This window comes from Rhinopithecus roxellana, chromosome 20 (genome assembly GCF_007565055.1).
Source record: "Rhinopithecus roxellana isolate Shanxi Qingling chromosome 20, ASM756505v1, whole genome shotgun sequence".
NCBI lineage: Eukaryota > Metazoa > Chordata > Mammalia > Primates > Cercopithecidae > Rhinopithecus > Rhinopithecus roxellana.
The window spans coordinates 9226181-9242718 of record NC_044568.1 but is presented as its reverse complement, the minus strand read 5'-3'; the positions used below and the strand labels follow the sequence as shown (position 1 = coordinate 9242718).

Sequence of the window (16538 nt, the reverse complement as noted above, 5' to 3'; positions counted from 1 at the left end):
GAGAGCCTTGAAGACTGAAGACTGCCTAGAGAAACAGCAGATGTACAGTACAGGTACCGATCTCCTGCCCTCCGAGTGGGAGTCATTGAGTGAAACAAATGAAACTTGTTTCATAGTGGCCTGGTGTTCATTCATTTATTCTGAAGGCATATAGCTAAATTCCAGAAGGCTATTACTGCACATACAATGTGACTCCACCGTGTTCCCTAGATCAAATATAGAGACTCCAGGGTCCAGCTCAGCTCAGCTTTTCCCCACTCCCCACCTCCAGATCAAGGGCTCTGCAGGTTCCTCCTGAGCCCAGGCCAGCCACTAGACATGGAACGCAGGCACCAGACTGACTTCAAGCCATGTCCCTGTAGGCCAAGGGGACTTAAAAGCCCTCCTGTGAGTCTTCAGTGCTACCCTACAAGCCTCAGGATGCTCGGGTGCAGATGCTTTTAGACTGCCGTGCTCACACTCTCCTCCCCAACTCTCTTTTTTAAGATCACATATGGCCGGGCGCAGTGGCTCACGCCTACAGTCCTAGCACTTTGGGAGGCTGAGGCGGGTGGATTACCTGAAGTCAGGAGTTCCCGACCAGCCTGACCAACATGGAGAAACCCCGTCTCTACTAAAAATACTAAATTAGCTGGGCATGGTGGCGGGTGCTTGTAATCTCATCTACTCAGGAGGCTGAGGCAGGAGAATCGCTTGAACCCCAGGGGCAGAGGTTGCAGTGAGCCGAGATTGCACCACTTCACTCCAGCCTGGGCAAAAGAGTGAAACTCTGTCTCGGGGAAAAAAAAAAAAAAAAATCACATATGGCCAGGCATGGTGGTTCATACCTGTAATTGCAGCACTTTGGGAGGTTGAGGTGGGAGGATCACTTGAGCCCAGGAATTCAAGACCAACCTGAGCAACATAAGGAGACCCCATCTCTACAAAAAATACAAAAATAATTAGCTGGGGGTGGTGGTGCTGCCTGTAGTCCCAGCTACTCAAGAGGCTGAAGCTGGAGGATCACTTGAGCCCAGGAGGTGGGTGTTGTGAAGAGCCGAGATGGAGCTACTGCACTGCAACCTGGGCGACAGAATGAGACCTTGTCTCAAAACAAAACAACTCAGTGTAGCTGGATCTACACAGTCAGTCTTCTGATGTCACTGTAGATGGTTAGCACCTAGGAGCCAGTCAGGGACATGGGAGTCAGGCAGGCCAAGGGCTCTGCACTCTGGGGCTGGAGTGTGCCCAGAGGACTCTGTGCTGGAGGAAGAGCTGACAGGGAGAAAGGGCTGCAGGGCAGGTGCGGGGACAGCCCCTGACCCAGTCTCCTACCTTGACTGCACCAGGCCAGGTAGGGTGTACCTCATGAGCTGGAAACGCACCTCAGTTTTTTCTTTTGTTTGTTTTTTGTTTATTTGAGACAGAGACTCATCTGTCGCCAGGCTGGAGTGCAGTAGGGCAATCTTGGTTCACTGCAACCTCCGCCTCCCGGGTTCAGACGATTCTCCTGTCTCAGCCTCCTGAGTAGCTGGAACTACAGGTACGTGCCACCACGCCCAGGTAATTTTTAGTAGAGACAGGGTTTCACCATGTTAACCAGGATGGTCTCTATCTCCTGAACTCGTAATCCGCCCACCTTGGCCTCCCAAAGTGCTGGGATTACAGGCGTGAGCCACTGCACCTGCTACACCTCAGTTTTGTGCAGCAATACCTTCTTCAAGCACAGGTCTGTCCCTGTCACTGTCCTGCTTTAAGCCCCTCAACATTCATCCTATACGTGTCCCCCAAAAAGTGCGAGATGATTTACCACAGCACCATTCACAGTGGCAGGACCAGGTTAAACCGATTTTTTTGTTGTTGTTTTTGTTTGTTTGTTTGTTTGTTTGTTTTTGAGACGGAGTCTTGCTCTGTCGCCCGGGCTGGAGTGCAGTGGCCGGATCTCAGCTCACTGCAAGCTCCGCCTCCTGGGTTTACGCCATTCTCCCGCCTCAGCCTCCGGAGTAGCTGGGACTACAGGCGCCTGCCACCTCGCCCGGCTAGTTTTTTGTATTTTTAGTAGAGACGGGGTTTCACCGTGTTAGCCAGGATGGTCTCGATCTCCTGACCTCGTGATCCGCCCGTCTCGGCCTCCCAAAGTGCTGGGATTACAGGCTTGAGCCACCGCGCCCGGCCGTTTTTTTTGTTTTTGAGACAGAGTCTCACTCTGTCACCTACGCTGGAGTGCAATGGTGTGATCTCAGCTCACTATGACCTCTGCCTCCCGGGTTCAAGCAATCCTCCTGTCTCAGCCTCCCAAGTAGCTGGGATTGCAGGTGCCTGCCACCACGCCCGGCCTTCTATGCAACCGTTCAGAAGCCCGCTGGTGTGAAAGTGCTGTACAGTTAAGTGTTCAGGTACAGGCTCTGGAACCAGACTGGCCAGGCTGCCACCTCTCTGGGCCTGTTTCCTCTCTAGGGAATGAGGACAGTAACAGGGCTGTCGTACTGTGTACAACTGTACAATCGTGAGATAAGATGGTGCATGCAAATAGCACTTAGAGCAGGGTAGCTTGTGTTAGCAGAACAGGACATACATAAAGTGAGTGTTAAGATATGGAAATGGGCTGGACACAGTGGCTCACACCTGTAATTCTAGCGCTTTGAGAAGCCAAGGCAGGAGGATCACTTGAGGTCAGGAGTTTGAGACCAGCCTGTGCAACACAGTGACACCCCCATCTCTACAGAAAAAAATAAAAATTAGCCTGACATGGTGGTGCATGTCTGTAGTCCCAGCTATTCAGTAGGCTGAGGCAGGACTGCTTGAGCCTGAGAGGTCGAGGCTGCAGTGAGCTATGATCATGCCACTGCACTCTAGCCCAGGTGACATAGAGAGACCCTGTCTCCACAATACAATTTTAAAAAGTCCTCTGGGCTCCTAGGCTGCCCCAGCTGGCTTCTGCCTCGCCTCTCACCAGCTCTCCCAGCCCCCAACCTCCAGCACTTAGTGCTCCAGGCCCTGTGATCCAGATCCATTTCTTTTTTTTTTTTTTAACCCACCTTGACTGGAGCAGACCAGGTTGGCGGGGATGGGGGGATGCCTGATGCGCTGGAAACACACTTGCTTTGTGCACCAATATTATTATTATTATATATATTTTTTGAGACGGAGCCTCGCTCTTTGGTTGGGCTGGAGTACAGTGGCATGATCTCGGCTCACTGCAACCTCCACCTCCTGGGTTCAAGCAATCCTCCCACCTCAGCTTCCTGAGTAGCTGGGACTACAGGCGTGTACCACCATACCTGGCTAATTTTTGTATTTTTTGTGGAGATGGGGTTTCACCGTGTTGGCCAGGCTAGTCTTTAACTCCTGACCTCAAATGATCCACCCCTCGGGGTTCCAAAGTTCTGGGATTACAGGTGTGAGCCACTGTGCCCGGCTTAGATCTGTTCCAATTTCTGATGTCACTGTAAATGGTTAGAATCAAGGAGCCCAGGAGCCAGTCAGGGACATGGGACCCAGGCGGACGGAGGGCTCTGTACTCTGGGGCCGGAGAGTGCTCAGAGGACCCACCATGCTGGAAGAAGAGCTAACAGGAAGGAGAAAGAGGTGCAGAGTCCAGGGGCCTCTCTGGTCTCCCTGCCTTCCCATGCCATTCCCTCAGCTAAGAACCAATCTCCTCTGCACTAACCCTCTCCAATCCCTACCAGCCTTCTACATGGTATACCCAGCCCCTTCACCAAACCCTAGATCAGGTCCTAGGTGTCTTCTATTCCCACCCCCAGCGAGCACTTTCCTGTGTTGTTGTAGGGGAAGCCAGCTGCCCAGGACCCAGTGAATCCCCTGGGCCTAGCACAGGAATTGAGGTTCAGTACATGTCTGGTAAATTTCCGCTCTCTTGGACATGGGGGCCTCTTGGGCCACTTGACTAAGCTATTATGCAGATAAAATGAGTAACATCTGCAAAGAACCCCCAGCACAGAGTCTGGCATACGGTACACTAGTTTAAAAACCACAGATGACAGGGGATAGATGCCCAGAACAATGCCTAGTATAAGAGCCCACAAAAAGAGGGAACAGTGTTTCTCAATATTACTGGAAGAATTCCCCAGCATTCAAGTTGCAGGCTTCTGGGCCCATCCCTAGAGCCTCTAACTCTGAAGATCGGCTGCAAGGTCCAAGAAGTTGCACCTATTTTATTTTTTGAGACATCTTGTTCTGTCATCCGGGCTGGAGTACAGTAGCATGATCATGGCTTACTACAGCCTTGACCTCCCAGGCTCATTCAATCCTCTCACTGCAGCCTCCCCAGTAGCTGGGACTAAGGCATACACCACCATACTTGGCTAATTTTTGTTTTTTTTTTTTTTTAATAGAGACGCGGTCCTGCCATGTGACCCAGGCTGGTCTTGAACTCCTGGGCTCAAGTGATCCTCCCACCTCAGCCTCCCAAAGTGCTGGGATTACAGTCCAGGTGTGAGCCTCCAAGACGGGCCAAAGTTGTTTTTTTGAGACTGCCTGGCTCTGCCTCCCAGGCTGGAATGGCACCATTATGGATCACTGCAACCTCTCCCTCCTGCCTCCCAGGCTCAAGCCATCCTCCCACCTCAGCCTCCTGAGTAGCTGGGACTACAGACACATGTCACCACACCCGACTAATTTTTGTATTTTTTGTAGAGATGGGGTTTCACCATGTTGGTCAGGCTGGCCTCGAACTCCTGCACTCAAGCAATCCACCCAACCTTGGCCTTCCAAAATGCTGGGATAACAGGCGTGAGCCACCACACCTGGCTTGAATTTGCATTTTTATCCAGCCAGGCTTGGTGGCTCACGCCTGTAATCCCAGCACTTTGGGAGGCTAAGGCAGGAGGATCACTCGAGGTCAGGAGTTTGGGGCTACAGTGAGCTATGATTGCACCACTGCACTCCAGCTTGGACGAGAGAGTAGGACTCTGTCTCTGAAAAAAAAAAAAAAAAAAAAAAAAAAAAAAAAAAAGAAATAGAAAGAAAGAAAAGAAAAGGAAAGAAAGAAAGAGAAATAGAAATATTCCACAGGCAGTCTAAGGACCACACTCTGAGAAACCAACTCATTGACGGACTAATATTTATTAAGCAGCTACTATATGCCAGGTTCAGGTTGGTCTTATTCTAGGGATACAGAAGGGAACAAGAAAAGTCTGTGCCTTCATGGAGTTTACATTCCAGTGAGGGTAGAAAATACCAAGAATATAAATACATGTAGACAGTCAGTGAGATCAAACAAGTGGGGGACACTGCATGAGCATGGGTGGCAGGAGGGCCTCTCTGTGAGGTCACTGTGGATAGACGGAGAAGCCAGCCAGCAAACTGGAGGAAAAGCACCCAGATGGACGTCCTTCCCTAAGCTCCCTCAACCCAGGCCCTGAGCCAAGAATATCTGAAAGGAAAGCAAGTCAAATAGTGAAGTCCCGCCAGGACCAGGGTAGACAGGACAGAGAAGCCGGTGACGGGGAAGGCTGTGGACAGGCTTCTTCCCTCCTAGGCACGGTGCCCCAGACTTGCTCTAGCTGGGGGCGGAGGTCTGACTCCCCTGCCTTTCGGGAAACGCGGCCCTCACACCATCTCCCTCACTCAACTGTCCCTAGCATCTCGGACCCCAGGGCTGAGCCAGCAGGGCGTGACACTGCCCGGTCCTGGCACCCCAGGAGCACCACCTGTATGCATGGGGCCTCCCGCGTAACCTCGCTGATTTGAGGCCTGGGTTCTCGGGATCCCAGAGAACATGACGTCACCAAAGAGAGGCTGACCCCCATCCCAGCAGGTAGAACAACACATGAGGAAGGCGTGAGACTGGGACCTCCTAGCAGGGGGTGGGGAGCTGTGTGGCACAGCAAGACTCCCAGGGCAGGTGGGCAGCCAGGACCCAGGGCTCCTGCGTCACTTCTTCTTGGCGCGGTCTGCTGCGTCTAGGGCAGCCATGTTGCGGGCAGCCGTGATCAGGTGGATGACACTGATGAGCGACTTCAGCAAGGCGATAGGGGCAGTGACCCAGAGGCCCATCCGGAACAGTCCCACGGAGCCAACTGCAGGAAGGCAGCAGGGAAGTTTGGGGCCCGAAGGAGGGGACCTCCATCTCCCTGGGCAGGCCAGATCCCCGTCCCATCCTCCTGCCCCGCCCCTCATCTCATACCTAAAGGTCCCTCAGAGAAATGGAACAGGTAGAGGAGGCAGTAGAAGAGCTCATTCCCAGCACACAAGGTGAACAGAGCAGGCTGCACACACAGCAAACAGGCCACATTAGCAACAGGCAGGCGTGTGCCACCCCCTGCCCCCCAGCACTAATGAGGGTGCAATCTCAGCATATTATTATTTTTTTTTCTTTTTTTAGAGACAGGGTCTCGCTCTGTCATCCAGGCTGGAATGCAGTGGTATGATCATAGCACTGCAGCCTCAAAACTCCTGGTCTCAGCCGGGCACGGTGGCTCACGCCTGTAGTCCCAGCACTTTGGGTGGCTGAGTCAGGCAGATCACCTGAGGTTAGGAGATTGAGACCAGCCTGGCCAACATGGCGAAATCCCTCTCTACTAAAAATATAAAAATTAGCCGAATGTGGTGGTGCATGCCCGTAATCCTAGTAGTCCTAGACTCCTAGTAGTCCTCAGGAGGCTGAGGCACAAGAGTCGCTGGAACCCAGCAGGCAGAGAGGTTGCACTGAGCCGATAACGCGCCACTGAACTCCAGCCTGGGTGACAGAGTGAGACTCTGTCTCAAAAAAAAAAGAAAAAAAAAAACCTTGGTCTCACACAATCCTTCCACCTTAGCCTCCTAAGTAGAGACTACAGGCATGCACCACTGTGCCTGGCTAAGCTAATTCAAGGTTTTTGTGTGTGTGTGTGTGGAAACAGAGTCTCACTTTGTTGCCCAGACTGGTCTCAAACTCCTGGCCTCAAGCAATCCCCCCACTTCAGCCTCCCAAAGCGCTGGGATTACAGGCATGAGCCACCATGCCCAGCCATTATCTTTTTAAAAATCCTTCCAGAGGCTGCCTGTGTTCCTGAAATCAAGTCCACACTCCAGCCCTGCAAACCTCTCTGGCTTATTTCCCTCTCCTCTTTCAGTCCCTCCTCTTTGCAGGCCTCATTCCCACTTGTTCCTTGGAGTAATTCACACAGGCCTTCCCCACCAATCCTCCTCCTCCACACCTCAGCTTACAGGCCCCTCCTCCTGGAGTGACTGGGCAGGCCCTGCTGTGTGCCCTTGCCTTGTCCTAGTCTAGGACCAGGGTTCAGCCCAGGGCTTCCCACAGCCAAGAGCCTGAGGGGCGGGGTGTGCAGGAAATGCTTACCCTCGAGGTGTAATAGATCCGAAGCACTGGATTCCCAGACAAGTCGATCATCTTGTGACTCTCACTGCCTCGGACCACAGAACTTGGGGAGAAAACAGGGGAACCCATGAGGTTTCACGACCACTACTGTGCATCCGATCCTCATGTTAACACCTATTGTACAGATGGAAAACTGGGCACGGCTAAGGACCAATATCCTGCCCAAAGCCAGTTACCTATTTTGGGGCAGAGTCAGGATTCAAATGACACATTTCAAAGCTCCCATGCCCCTTCCTATGAGCTGTCACCTATTTGGAATCCTAGAATATCCAGCTAGAAGAGTCCTAAGAATTGCTTAATGCAACTGTAAACATGACTGAAGCTTTAAAGAGAGGCGTGTTTGCCTGGGGTCCTTCTACAAAGCAGAGCTAAAAAGGAGCCCTTCCAGGACGCCTAGTGCCATCCCAGACACCCTTCCATCTAAGCTCAGCCCACCCCACTGTAGTGTCTCTAACTGGCCAAGGCCCCCAGAATCGCGGCAGACCTGTGGAGGTGCAGCCAGTGACTGGCCACATCCAAACTCATGCTGAGTTGGAAGAACAGCGTGGCTCGAGGGTACAGCAGGGCCAGGTTGACCAACAGGCACATGGTGGAGCAGCGGTCCGTCAGCATGTCCAGCATGGCCCCAAACCGGGTTCCTGGAAGATTAGGTGGGCAGGGGCTATTATGGTGCAGAGGATGCAGGACAGGTGCCCATATTTGGTTTATCACTCTGATGGAGGGTGTAAATGAAGACTGGAAGTGTCCACCTGCCTGGGGAGGAACGCAGGTTGGAAAACAGGCTGTGTGTGAGGTTAGTGGGCAAAGGTCAGCATGGCATGAACTGAGAAAGGCATGAGAGTGAAGGGAACAGGGTAGGAGGAGAGGAAAGCTATGTCTGCAGCTCATAAACCCCAGAACTAAGGCTCCAGGGCTAGAAAAAGAGACTTGATGCCTCAGGTGAAGCCTTAGAGTTGGGTCTGGAGAACAGATTAAAAAATTAGTGAACCCTCCAAAAGCCATCACCCTTCCCTCTCCATCCTCCCTCTAAGCATGCCTTCTGGAACCCCAACTACTTATGCAGGGCACAGTAGGACTCCAGGAAACACCTGTTGATAGGACTTTTTTTTTCCTCCCCGAGACAGTCTTGCTCTGTCGCCCAGGCTGGAGTGTGATGGCACAATCTCGGCTCACTGCAACCTCCGCCTCCCAGGTTCAAGCAATTCTCCTGCCTTAGCGCTTGAGTAGCTGGGATTACAGGCACACGTCACCAAGCCGGCTAATTTTTGTATTTTTTGCAGAGACAGGGTTTCACTATGTTGGTCAGTCTGGTCTCGAACTCCTGACCTCGTGATCCGCCTGCCTCGGCCTCCCAAAGTGCTGGGATTACAGGCGTGAGCCACCGCCCCTGGCCTGAATGGACTTGTGTTCAGAGAGACCTCCAGCAGCACCATGGCCATGTCATGTCTTGCTAATCCACACCTCTCACAAGCAGTGAGTTCTCAAGAGCTAGCTTAAATCCCTTCTGCTACAAAATCAGTCCATTCTTGCTGGGCGCAGCACTTTGGGAGGAAGGCAGGATCGCTTGAGGCTAGGAGCTGGGGACCAGTCTGGGCGACACTGCAAGACTCAGTCTCTACAAAAATTTAAAAATTAGCCGGGTGTGGTGGCACGCGCCTGTAGTCCCAGTTAATCAGGAGGCTGAGGTGGGAGGATTACTTGAGCCCAGGAGATGGGGGCTGCAGTGAGCCATGATCGCACCACTGCACTCCAGCCTGTGACAGAGCGAGACGCTGTCTCAAAAACAAAACACAAAACAAAACAAAAAACCCCAGGCCATCCTGTTCTGTTTTTTTCAGAGATGGGAATGACAGCCCTCTGACTCTGAGGTCCCGAGGAGGCAGGGAAGGGAGCAGGGGGTTGTTGGGCCCCAAGGCTGGCTGAGAGGGGTGTCTGTCACCTTGATTAAGAGCGCGAGCAGCGTGTCCATCGAAAGCGTCCAGCAGGCCGCTGAGCAGGTAGAAGGAGGAGGCCGTGAGGGGACAGCAGGGCATGAAGTAGAAAGAAATGATGGCGAAGACAATCCGGGCATAACCTTGGAACGGGTCGCGGGGAAACAGGGCAGGATTAGGGAGCCCGCCAAGGCCCCTCGCCCCCTCGTCCGGCCCGGGGCCGCGGGCAGCACTCACCGATGAGGTTGGGCACGAAGAGGAAGATATTTTCGTCTGGCATCGCAGCGCCTCCCTTGCTGCCCCGGGCCTGCTCTGAAGATGCCAGCGCTGTCCCAGCCCCGTCGCGCGGCCTCAGCCTCCGGCCCGGCTCATCGGCCGCACCACCTGCGCCCTGGACCCCGCCGCCCCAACCCGGCCCCAGATGCTGAATCCCGCAGCCGTCGGGAGCATGGGCCGGCCCCGAGACGCGCGGGGCGCAGGGGGCGCGCGCAGCCCGCCCTTCCTACCCGCAACCTCCCTCGCCTCTGCCCGCCCCGCAGGCGCTCCGGGCCTCCAGCTGCGGTCGCCGCTGCTCCAGCTGCTCGTGGCTTTCGGGAACCTCCTCCTCCGCGCCCGTCGTTGCAAAATTGGAGAGAGAAAAAAGTGGCTTAAAAAATAGTTGCGGCCCCTTTAAGTCCTGTTCGCTTCCTTCCCCTTTTCCTCCCTCCGCTCCTCTCCCTTGGCTCGTACCAAGGCGCAAAGGGGAGAGGGAGGAAACAACCATTGATGTCGAGCAAAGGCAGAAACGGAAAAGGAAAGAGCAAAAGAGAAAGAGGCCGAATAAAAATATCTACTTTCCTTTTCTGGAGGGTGTGACTTCCTGGAGGCAAAAAAAAGGCGATAAAATTTCTCCTCCTGAGTCTTTGCATCCCCGAGAGGCCAGGATATTTGGTGCAGTCCTCACTTTTCTCCCCGCCCCCTAAGTCTGCAGCCGCCTTTGCTCTCGCAGGCTCCAGGCGGCTAGAGAGGCTCCAGAGCGCCCTGAAGCTGGCTTGCTTCTCGCGTGTCGCTTGTGATGGGAGGATTAGGTCGCAGGCTCCACCTGCGTCATCCTCTCAAACTTCTCAAGCGTCTGGCGCTTGGGGTCACTGCCCCCAAGGAGGCACCTGGAGGGGTACTGAGGGGAGGCTGGAGGAGCAAACGGGGCGAGCTAGGAAATTCCTCTGTCTTTATAGTTCTAGAACCCCTGATCTCCTAGCAACCAGGCTGCGGAACCTCCGCAGACTCCAAGGGTTTTATAGCCGCCGGTAGCGACACGGAGCCGGCTCCCCCTTTTCCAGCCTTCCTCCCCATCTCCCATTCCCCGTCCCCCACGACCTATACCAGAGGTCCTTAGGCCTCCACGTCTCCCCTTCTGCCTAGTAGCCCAAGGTTTCCACCCATCTGCCAGGTCTGGGTCGTCAAGTTGGCTGCCTTAGCTTGGGAAGGGGCTTGAGAGGGAAGAAAGGAGAGGCCCACCAGGCGAAGGGGTGAGGGGTGGGGGGTTGCGGGAGTTCCCTCTCACTCCCGAAGATATAAAGCAACGTTTATTATTATTATTATTTTTTTCTTGAGAGAGAGAATGAGGCAGCGGGATGTTTCCTCTAAAGGCCTTGTTTAAATCTGGGCCCGGGGAATGGTGGTGAGCTGGGTTCTGGGGTACAGCGGGCTGGTTTCTCAGGTCAACACAGGCCTCGACTGTTCCCAGGGGGATGGCGTCCACTCCGATGGGGAATGAGGGGGAGAAGAAGAGCAGCTGGCCGTCTCAAGCTGCACCCTCCTTGAGAGGAGGTCCTGGTGAGCACTGCAGGGGGCCCTAGAGGTGGGAGTGTAATGAAGTGAAGGCCTCCCAGGCAGAGGCACCCCGTCCCGGGTCTGAGCCACAAGCCCTGAGACTCTAACTTCAACCCTGAGTCCTGAAGCCCAGACCCATAGCTCTCAACACTAGGCCCTGACTCTAAACCTCCACCAAACCCCACTCCTCCAGATTCAGAGCCTTCTAGCTAAATCTCAAGGCCCAGTCCTTCAAGAGCAAGCTCCTTGGACCCACAGGCCCCAGCCTGGGAACTCCTACACCCAGCACTTCCATGTGGGAGCTCCCAGGCTGAACCTCTCTGCCTTTTCCCTTCCCAGGCTTCGTTGTCTGGTTCTGAGGAATACCTGTCCCGGATCAGTGCAGAACTCACGGAGGAGGCTTTGTGCACTGCCTGTTGCCACTTGAACCCTGTGCCCATCAAAAAAAAACAGACACAAGACCAAGCGACTCAGATATCCAAACGTGGTAACCCCCTGCCTCAGGACCATCGTGTCTAGAGAACCGCAGCCCCCATCATGCCTGGTTCCAGTCCCTGACCCCTCCCACCGCTAGCTGAACTCTCCAGGAGTCTGTGCCCATCTCGCCCATCTCACAGCCAGCCCTAGGACCTGTGAAGTGCCCCTCTTACCCGCTAACCCAGTACCTACTCCTCACTGCTGGCTGAGAATCCCCTTACCCCGTCTGCCCTGACCACACCTCTTCCTGGCCACCGGGATAGTCCTTTCTCTGACTAGGTCCTCTGCTTCCAGCATTCTTCACCAAGACCTGAGGCACAGACACCCGGTGAGTGAGGCTTCAAGGGAGATGCTCTTTGTCCTGGGAGAGAGATGGGGAACCTGGAGGGGAGAGAGCGAGGGTTTCACATCCCAGCAGGGTAGGGGAATTTTTGAACCCTGCACTTCCATTCTATTCTGCCCTGATCCTCAAATTCTGAGTTCTCAGCCCTCTCGCCTCTCTTCCACCATCTGCCGCTCCGACAGAAACCGTACCCGCAGCAAGGCACACCTCCTGCCAACTCCTCATGAAAAGGTACATGCAGGGTCCATGGCTGCCAAGGCTATTCAATATTAACTAAACCTTTTGAGTTTGCACTATATGCTGGTCCCTGTCTTAGGAGCTTGGGACACAGAAATGAATGATACAGTCTCGGCTCTTGAAGAGTTCAGTTCAGTGTGGGGACAGACAAGGAAATGGCCAATTATAATACAGTATGGATAAGTTTCCATAATAGAAATGGACACAGTGGGATATTACTCTTATCCCAACCTTAACTGGGACAGGAAGGAAAGGAACCATGGAGCTTCTTCTTTTTTTTTTTTTTTCTTTTGAGACAGAGTCTTGCTCTGTCACCCAGGCTGGAGTGCAGTGGCACAATCTTGGCTCACTGCAAGCTCCACTTCCTGGGTTCACACCATTCTCCTGCCTCAGCCTCTCGAGTAGCTGGGACTACAGGCACCTGCCACCACACCTGGCTAATTTTTGTGTATTTTTAGTAGAGACAGGGTTTCACCGTGGTAGCCAGGATGGTCTTGATCTCCTGACCTCGTGATCTGCCCGCCTCAGCCTCCCAAAGTGTTGGGATTACAGACTTTGGAGCTTCTTGAAGGAGGTAACACCTAAAGAAAGAATTTTCCACAGGGCGCATTGGCTCACGCCTGTAATCCCAGCATTTTGGGAGTCTGAGATGGGCCGATGACTTCAGGGCAGGAGTTTGAGACCAACCTGGTCAACATAGTGACAGAGGTTGCAGTGAGCCGAGATTGCACCACTACATTCCAGCCTGGGCGACGGTGAGACTCCATCTCAAAAAAAAAAAAAAAAAAAAGAAAAAGAAAAAGAAAAAAAAGTTTCCAGGAAAAAAAGAAAAAAAAAAAGAGGTTGGTAGGAGTCTTTCAAACAGTTGGGGTTGCATGAACAAAGGCAAAGAGCAGTCTTCGCAGAGCCACTGTGAGCATCTGTGTGTACTTAGGGCAGGGAGAAGCAGTTTAGCAGCTGGAGTCTACAGGCAAGGTAAGAGGGGACTCAAGAGACTTTGTGTGCCTTGTTTAGAGCCGTACACACTTTCCTGGCTGGGTGTGGTCACTCATGCCTGTAATCCCAGCACTTTGGGAAGCTGAAGCAGGAGGATCGCTTGCATCCAGGAGTTTGAGACCAGCCTGGATAACATGGTGATACCCCGGCATGATGGCATGTGCCTGTGGTCCCAGTTACTTGGGAGGTGGGAGGATTGCTTGAGCCCAGAAGTTCAAGAACAGCCTGGGCAACATAGAGAGACCCCATCTCTATAAAAAGTTAAAAAATTAGCTAGGTGTGGTGGCATGAACCTGTGGTCTCAGCTACTCAAGAGGCTGAGGCCAGAGGATCACTTGAGCCTAGCAGGTTGATGCTGCAGTGAACCATGATCATGCCACCACACTCCAGCCTGGGTGACAGTGCAAGACCCTGTCTCAAAAAGGTAATTTTTTAAAAAAGTAAAACAAGAAAGAAATAGGAGGAGGAGCTGGGCGTGGTGGCTCCTGCCTGTAATCCCAGCACTTTGGCAGGCCAAAGCGGGCGGATCATGAGGTCAAGAGTTCAAGACCAGCCTGGCCAACATAGTGAAACCCTGTCTCTACTAAAAATACGAAAGGTCAGGCGCGGTGGCTCACGCCTGTAATCCCAGCACTTTGGGAGACTGAGGCGGGCAGATCATCTGAGGTCAGGAGTTTGAGACCAGCCTGGTCAACATGTAAAACCCCGTTTTACAAAACCCTGTTTTGTAAAAATACAAAAATTAGCTGAGCATGGTGGCATGCACCTGTAATCCCAGCTACTCAGGAGGCTGAGGCAGGAGAATCACTTGAACCCAGGAGTTGGAGGTTGCAGTGAGCCGAGATCGCACCACTGCACTCGAGCCTGGGCTGCAGAGCAAGACTGTCTCAAAAACAAAAACAAAAATTAGCCAGGCATTGTGGCGCACACCTGTAATCCCAGCTACTCAAGAAGCTGAGGCAGAGAATCACTTGAACCTGGCAGGCGGAGGTTTCAGTGAGCCAAGATCACGCCACTGCACTGCAGCCTGGGCCACAGATCGAGACTCTGTCTCAAAAAAATAAAATAAAATAAAAATTAAGCACTTATTATGTGTCAGCACTGCTTGAGGGACTGGGGTGTTGCAGTAAGCGAAACAGAGTTCTTGCTATCAAGAGGTTTAAAAAATGTGCCGGGCATGGTGGCACACAGCTGTGCTCCCAGCTACTCGGGAGGCTGAGGTGGGAGGATCGTTGGAGCCCAGGTTGAGGCTGCAGGAAGATATGATTACGCCACTGCACTCTAGCCTGGCTGACAGAGGGAGACCCTGTCTTGAGAAAAATAAAAAAGACATGAGCCTTGGGTCTAAAGAGTGAAAAGGCTCTTTCTTGTCTCTTTTATGGAGCTCTTCCTAACAGTCAGTTTGGAAGATAAGCCCGCCCCTCTTTGATGCTCCTGGCTTCTCATGCCTCCCCCCGTTTTTGTCCCTAGAACATGCCTCAGAACTCCTCTTTTGCCACTCGTTAATCACTTCCATTGGTGGGAACCTCCTGGTCATGAGCAGCATCATCCCGAAGCCTTCAAAGTGTTCTGGATTCATCACACAACCCTCCAACCTCAGCCAGCAAGGACACCACCAGGAATGAAAGCGCTTTAATAAAGAGACGGGGATCGCTCCCTCCCCCAGCTTGTGCAGTGCTCATGTGTGGTTTCTCTAGGGTGGAGGTGTGGAACAGGGGACCTTTTTTTTTTTTCCCTAGATGTGAGTGCTGGATGTGGGCATACATTGGAGTGTTTAGTTTTTAAAAAAAATTTTTGTGGCCAGGAGCGATGGCTCATGCCTGTAATCCCAGCACAGATCACGAGGTCAGGATATCAAGACCATCCTGGCTAACACGGTGAAACCCTGTCTGTACTAAAAATACAAAACATTAGCCGGGCATGGTGGCACGTGCCTGTAGCTCCAGCTACTCAGGAGGCTGTGGCAGGAGAATTGCTTGAACCTGGGAAGCGGAGGTTGCAGTGAGCTGAGATTGTGCCATTGCACTCCAGCCTGGGCGACAGATGGAGACTTCGTCTCAATTTTTTTTTTTTTTTTGTGGAGACAGGGTCTCACTGTGTTGCCCAGGTCTTGAACTCTTGGCCTCAAATGATCCTTCTGCTCGGCTTCCCAAAGTGCTGGGATTACTGGGATCACTGCACCTGGCCTGTTGACACAGATGTGCACATGGGTCCAAATCCTGGCCACACTCCAGCACCTTAAGTTCTAGGCCTGTGGCATCTGGCAGGACTCCTCTTACTTCTGAAGAGCCACCTCTGCCACCACTGTTGGGGATAGGGACACTGAGCTACAGCCTCTCCCCTCTGATCTTTGGGCTTCATGCCTGCGAGAACATATCACACCCATTACTAGCCAGAAAGCAGTGCATTAGGCTTTGCACAGTTTGCATTTAGCAATGCAAATGCTAAATTCATTTTAGCATTTAGTATTTGCATTGCTAAACGCAAACTGCACAAAGTTTGGCCATTTATTGGAGCCTCCTGAGGAAGTCAATTCCCATCTCTGAGCCTTAGTTTCCTTATCTGAAAAATGGGATTAATAAATGATCCCTGTTCGGTAGGGTCCTTTGGAGAGTTAAAAGACATAATTCAGTCAGGCGTGATGGCTCATGCCTGTAATCCCAGGGACATACCGGACAGTATGGTGGGAGGATCACTTGAGGACAGGAGTTCAAGACCAGTTTGGGTAACAGCGTGAGTTAGCCAGGTGTGGTGGAGCACACCTGTAGTCCCAGCTGCTCAGGTGGCTAAGGCTGGAGGATCACTTGAGCCCAGGAGGTTGAGGCTGCAGTGAGCTATGATGGTGCCACTGTACTCCAGCCTACACTACAGAGACACCATCTCTAAAGAATAAAACAACATAGGCCAGGTGTAGTGACTCACGCCTGTAATCCCAGCACTTTGGGAGGCTGAGGTGGGCGGATCTCTCGAGGTCAGGAGTTCAAGACCAGCCTAGCCAACATAGTGAAACCCTGTCTCTACTAAAACACAAAAATTAACTGCGTTTGGTGGCAGGCTCCTATAATCCCAGCTACTCAGGAGGCTGAGGCAGGATAATCGCTTGAATCCAGTAGGCAGAGGTTGCAATGAGCTGAGATTGTACCACTACACTCCAGCCTGGGTGACAGAGTAAGACTCAGTCGTGAAAAAGAAAAAAAAAAAAAAACATAATGCATACAGTTTGCCTCAGATTCTCCTAAAAGTCCACCCCTTTCTGAATATTTCAGCATCCTTTCAAGTGTCCTAAAAATGTTTAATTGCATTTAAATATAAAATTTTAATTAGGCCAGGCAAGGTGGCTTACACCTGTAATCCTGGCACTTTGGGAGGCCCAGGCGTGCGGATCACTTGAGGTCAGGAGTTCGAGACCAGCCTGGTCAAC

General features: G+C 52.6%; 1 protein-coding gene and 1 long non-coding RNA gene across 4 annotated transcripts; one reads left to right on the top strand and one right to left on the bottom strand.

Moving 5' to 3' along the window:
• Positions 1-5045: 5045 nt before the first annotated feature.
• CDIPT (CDP-diacylglycerol--inositol 3-phosphatidyltransferase) lies at positions 5046-10409 on the bottom strand. Of its 3 annotated transcripts, XM_010387722.2 has the most exons (6): positions 9490-10409; positions 9261-9395; positions 7806-7959; positions 7283-7364; positions 6128-6209; positions 5046-6020 (listed from the first exon to the last, which is right to left on the bottom strand). In XM_010387722.2, the coding sequence occupies exons 1-6, from the start codon at positions 9530-9532 to the stop codon at positions 5875-5877; spliced, it is 642 nt and encodes a 213-aa protein (XP_010386024.1). In that variant the 5' UTR covers positions 9533-10409; the 3' UTR covers positions 5046-5874. The 3 variants fall into 3 exon arrangements, with proteins under 3 accessions (XP_010386024.1, XP_030780196.1, XP_010386022.1); XM_030924336.1 differs by lacking the exon at positions 9490-10409 and having other exon boundaries at positions 7806-8074; positions 9261-9394; XM_010387720.2 differs by lacking the exons at positions 9261-9395; positions 9490-10409 and having other exon boundaries at positions 7806-8944.
• LOC104681396 lies at positions 10268-14782 on the top strand. Its single transcript, XR_750580.2, has 6 exons — positions 10268-10405; positions 10979-11067; positions 11404-11551; positions 11836-11869; positions 12067-12115; positions 14588-14782. It is a non-coding gene; the product is annotated as an uncharacterized LOC104681396 (long non-coding RNA).
• The last annotated feature ends 1756 nt before the right edge of the window (positions 14783-16538 follow it).

What these genes read in the sequence shown, in the direction of transcription:
- CDIPT (XM_010387720.2), bottom strand. Translation starts at nt 8,323, where the DNA reads ATGGCTTTTGGAGGGTTCACTAATTTTTTAATCTGTTCTCCAGACCCA. An exon ending in GGATCTATTACACCTCGAGG is followed by an intron (nt 6,210 to 7,282) that starts GTAAGCATTTCC and finishes CTGTGTGTGCAG; the next exon opens with CCTGCTCTGTTCACCTTGTG. An exon ending in TTTCTCTGAGGGACCTTTAG is followed by an intron (nt 6,021 to 6,127) that starts GTATGAGATGAG and finishes GCCTTCCTGCAG; the next exon opens with TTGGCTCCGTGGGACTGTTC.